This window comes from Condylura cristata, unplaced genomic scaffold, assembly GCF_000260355.1.
Source record: "Condylura cristata isolate star-nosed mole 26May11 unplaced genomic scaffold, ConCri1.0 scaffold00006, whole genome shotgun sequence".
NCBI classification, from domain to species: Eukaryota; Metazoa; Chordata; class Mammalia; order Eulipotyphla; family Talpidae; genus Condylura; species Condylura cristata.
Window position 1 is genome coordinate 21,876,218 of NW_004567107.1, and position 5,280 is coordinate 21,881,497.

Here is a 5,280-nt window from a genome sequence, read left to right on the forward strand (position 1 = left end):
CAGCTTGCTCTTTGATTCCTCCACTGTATATTTAAGTCTTAGCACTGTTTTGTTTTTTTTTTTTTTCAGTTCTGTAATTTCTATTTGGATCTTTCTTACATTTATACTTCATCCATTCTCATGAGTTCAGTTGATACATTTATAACCTTTACTTTAACTACTTTATCAAGTATAGTTCACTTATGTTTGCTTCTTTCAGTCTTTTTCTGGGATTTTTGTTTATGTGTTTCTTTTAGAATGGGTCTTTGTCTCATTTTACCTGCTTCTCTGTGCCTGCTTCTGTGTATTATTCAATTCTACTACCTCATCTGGTCTCATAGAATTCAGGAGCTGTTCCATGGAATCCAAGAGCACAACCCCCCACTGACCAGCTGAGCTAGATGCTCTAGATATGTCCCCTACATGCTCCAGATATGTCCCTTATGGGTACTGTACTACTGTCCAGCTACATTTGTATGACACACTTTGTGGGGCTGTTGACCTGACCAGGTATGACACAACAGGTAGGCACATCTGAAGAGTTGAGCTGTGGTGTGCTGAATGGGTAGTACTATGGGCTAACCGAAATGTCCTGCTTCTTTTGGAAGGTGTGTAGATTTGTTGGCCTGTCCCAGCTATCTTATTCATCATTCATAGGATGTATCATTGACCTATATTGGTTGCAGATACCAAGATATGAGTCAGATTTCCATCACAGAGGTGGGTGTAATTATCAGCCAGTGTCACCCACAGTCTCGTAGGCTAAGAGTGCCGGGAAGACTTTGCCACATAAGGAGGACAGATACATGATTTTTCTGTTTTATTATTTCTTCTTGATTTTAGTTACATCTGAAAGTCTTTAACTATCCCTACAAACCTTTGTTCTGATTTAATCATATATTCACTTATCAACAAGCATATAAATGTAGCATTTCTATAACATCTGTATTTCATTTTTATAACTCTAAGTTTTACTCTAGAGAAAGTTAATCAGTAAAAGAGGAAAATATCTTCCACATACAAATTGTGTGATTAAAAGTCTAAATAGAGAATCAAAACATATGGCAGGATTACTGAATAGGAGGCTGTTCATAAGCAGATCTCTACCTTTGAATTGATCTCTCAGCTTGTTTCACTTCCCCTTTTGTCCTTGGTGCTAAGAAGAGGAGAGAATGTTAGAGAAGCAACCTGTATTTAGACAAGCAGTCATCTCTGCTGCTTTCTGTGTTTCTGCTTGTTTAACATACATAAAGAAAAAGTCAGCAAATAATTAAAAGCTTGAAAATTAATTTACTTCTTAGAGATACAAATAATCTTCATAGGTTGGATGATTTTTATGTCACATTATTATAATAACCAAAAAACCTTTATTTTGTATGAGTTATAATTATTAATTTTTAATCATTTCATATATATTTTTAGTAGAACTCAATCTATTTGGGGTCATAGAATACAGCTTTAGAAAAATACCAAGATATGCTGCCATAGGAAGGGGCCTAATTGATGAACAAAGTCATTTTTAGGTGATCTTAGTAGTCCGTATGGGAGAATTAAGTCCCTTAGGTCATAAATCAAAAGCTCCAGGTAAAGACCTAAGAAACTACACCTTCAGTTTCCCCTCCAGATTTTGTAGAGAACATAAACCTTACCTACTTTTATATGGCAGAAATTAAAAAAAAAAATTCTGTGCAATCAAAAAAGGGCCCTGTCAAGAGAAGATTCTAAGATCTGGTGCCACTTAACTGTGAAAATTATGTTTGTAGGTGGCGTTAAAGTAGATACCGAGAAAATGACCTAAGAGATTATTTTGAACAGGATGGGAAAATTTAAATGATGAAATCACGGTTGATAGAGGTAGAAGTTAGAAGAGAGAGTTTGCTTTTGTAACTTTTTATGACCATGATTCTCCAGATAAGAGTGCCATTCACAAATACTATACTGTGAATGGCTTCAATTGTGAAGTAAAATAAACCCTTTCTAACCATGAGATGGCCAGTGCTAAATTCAGTCAGAGGCAAAAGCTGTTCTGGAAACTTTGCTGGTGTTTGTGGAGATGATTTTGGTGGGAATGACAGCTTTGGTTGTAGAGGAAACTTTGGTGGTTAAGGTGGCTTTGGTGGCAGTCATGGTGGTGGTGGCCCCATGGCAATGGAGATAACTATAATGGATTAGATAATGTAACAATGCAATTTCAGAAGCTACAGTGATTTTGAATCCATGTAAGAAAGAAACTTTGGAAGCAGTTGACTCTTAGGTGCTAGAGGACAGTTCTTTGCCAAACTATGAAACCAAAATTGTTCTTGTGGTTCCAGAAACATCGGTACTATGGCAGTGGCAGAAAGTTTTCATTAACTTCCAGCTTGACAGGAGAGGAAAGCCAGGGAAGTGACATGGAACTCTGGGTTAAAACAGATTTGAGGATTCAACAAGGGTAGTAGAGATAGGACCACCATGCTACATAGAAGACAAGTTTTAGACAACGTTCGAGTCAGAGCAAATAATTTGAGGACCGTATTTTTGCGACTAATTATATAACAAGTTATTTTAGGTTGTATTCTGTGGAAAGTATAAAGCATTCGAACAAAGGATTTCTGTGTAGTCTTCTTTTTTTACCCCAATGTTGTTCATTGCTAAATGTAATAGTTTTATCAATGACAAAATTGGGAAGCCTGGGCCCTCTCTGGTGGTACAAAGAGTTAAAGCACAGCACTATGAATCTGTCTGCAGCCACTGAAACACAAATTCAATCCCAGGCCAGGGAGCTGACCCACATGGCATAGCAGACCTCTCTTGTCTCACCTACTGCTCTCCTCAGCAATGTATTTCTTCAATCTGTTTGTTCTCCTTCCCACTGTCTCTGGTGGAACCTCTTACCCCTCCCCCACCCCACACACCACTGGCATCTACCCCAGTTCTTGTATGCATAAATAAATAATTTTTTTTTTTAAATTGGGAAGCCCAGGGTTTTATATTATGTGCCTTTCCCTCCATCATATCAGTAGGATTTATTGGTTTCAAGATAACTTAATATAGTTTAAGGATACAGTTATTTTTCACATCTAAATAATAAGAGTTTTTACCCTTGTTAAAGTGCTTCAAATTCTTAATTTGGTTTTGCATATATATTTATGTATATATGAGGTTTTTATTCAAATGCGTTTGTTAAATTTACTCATATTGATAATCTGGTCAGGCCCTCCCTGGTGGCGCAAAGAGTTAGGACGCAGCACTGCAAGCTGGCCACAGCCAGTTCAGTGTGATTTCGATTCCCCTGCCAGGGAGGTGACCCACATGGTGCCGCAGACCTTTTCTGACCCACCTGCCACTCCACTCAGCATTCTACTTCATCTGTCTGCCTGTTCTGCTCCCCTCTCTGTCTCTGGTGAAGCCTCTCACTTCCCCTGCACCTCTGGCTTGTACCCCAGTTCTGGATGAATAACTAAATAAGTCTTTACAAAAATAATAGTAACTTGGTCAATTTTTATTTATTTTTATTTTTTTTTTAAAGATTTATTTATTTATTCATACAGAACTGGGGTACAGGCCAGAGGCTCAGGGGCGGTGAGAGGCTTCACCAGAGACAGAGCGGGGAGCAGAACAGGCAGATCGATGAAGTACACTGCTGAGGGGAGCAGCGGGCCGGTCAGGAGAGGTCTGGCCCGCCATGTGGTCTCCTCCGGGGAAGGCAGCAGGAGGGAATCGAACTCATGCGGAAGTGGCTTCAGATTCTCAGTGCTGTGCTTTAACCCGCTGCGCCACCAGGGAGGGCCGGTCAATTTTTATTTTAATCCTTCCTTAAATAGAGGAAAGTTGGCCACTCTTTCTGTTTATAAAAAATCTATTCATAAGTAATTTTTTCACATAAGCCAGTTTTTTCCCCTTACATACACACAAAAATAATAATTCTACCTTTTTTAACCTTTACACTGACACTTTGAAACCTTCATTCAAGTGGCATTCTCTCTAACTTCTCAAATATTTCTTATAATAAGAAAGTCTAAATTTAGTAAAATTCTACTAAAAACCTAAGCAACAAATCAAAGACACTTTGTGCAATAGAATCAGTTTACATCTCTAAGTTGATTCAATTATTGATTAATTTCATTTAATTTAAAATAAAGGAAAACTTACCAAGTATGGTCATCTTTTCTTGGAAGTGGAACATTCAACATCCATTAATCTGGTGTGGCCGTGTATTCCTCAGAGATGGTGGTATAGGATCACAAGGAAATAATAGTATTTTCTTCTTGTTTTCTTTGAGGAATGCTACCTTTAATTTGTATTTATTTGGAAAGAATACTTTCTGAAATTTGTTTTGACTTCTTCTTCTTACTACTATAGTTTTTTTACTTACTGTGTGGGTGTACCTTTAGATTGATTGCATGGATTCAATATCTGTCTTTTAGACATTTTTGTAATGCTCATCTTATTTTATTTATTTATTTATTTTTGGTCTTTTTGTAGGTAGAATCAACCCCATTATTTCTACCCGCTTATTTGAATGTTCTTTGAATCGTTCTAGCGATCGCCTCTTTAAATCCTTCATATATCCAAATTTAATGTAACTTTCTTCCAAGTCCTTCAGTGAATCATCTCTAACTTTTCTTAATATCTTTGATATATTTTATGTTTTCTTGAGTCTGTATGCTTTGCCCCTTTAAAAAAATTAATGTGATTATTTTCTTGGAACCCCCCCCCTTTTCATTTGCAGATTCAGTTTCAGATTACTGTAATTGTTTCACCAAATAGCACTGAAGCTACTATCCAAAGTCTACTTGTTCTTCTTTGCATCCTTCTTTGCTTCAACTGATTCTGCACTGACATCTTTCTTGACATCTTTCTTGGCCTCTTTCTTTGTACCATCCTTTAATTCGATTTCTGTCCCAATGGGCTTCTTTTCATCTTTCTTTTCTTTTTTATTTCCCTCCTTCTTGACATCTTTCTTTGCATCTTTCTTGTCCTTTGAATCATTTTTCTCAGTCAATTTCTTTGCCTCTTTTTTCCCCTCCTTGTCCTTCTTCCCTTCTTTTTTTTCATCTTCAGAGTCCATACTTGAATCCTTCCCCTTCTTTAAAGGTTTCTTAACATTTTTGGCATCTTTCTTGTCATCATCTGATGTTTTAGCTAATTCTGTACCCGCCTTTGAAGCTCTCCGATCCTTTTTGGATTCCTTCTTCGCAGCTGCTTTTTCACCTTCTAAGTCTGCAGCTATTTGCGTGGCCGCCTTTGACACTCTCCGATCCTTTTTGGATTCTTTCTTTGCAGCCTCTTTTTCACCTTCTGAGTCTACAGCTAATTGCG

At 37.4% G+C, this 5,280-nt stretch overlaps 1 protein-coding gene across 1 annotated transcript in view; it reads right to left on the reverse strand.

Moving 5' to 3' along the window:
• Window positions 1-4,750: 4,750 nt before the first annotated feature.
• CYLC2 (cylicin, basic protein of sperm head cytoskeleton 2) overlaps window positions 4,751-5,280 on the reverse strand; it is a 7,262-nt gene continuing 6,732 nt past the window's right edge. The window contains exon 5 of the mRNA XM_004677964.1: window positions 4,751-5,271. Within this exon, the coding sequence (XP_004678021.1) occupies window positions 4,751-5,271 (521 nt within the window). The remainder of the gene's footprint in view (window positions 5,272-5,280) is intronic.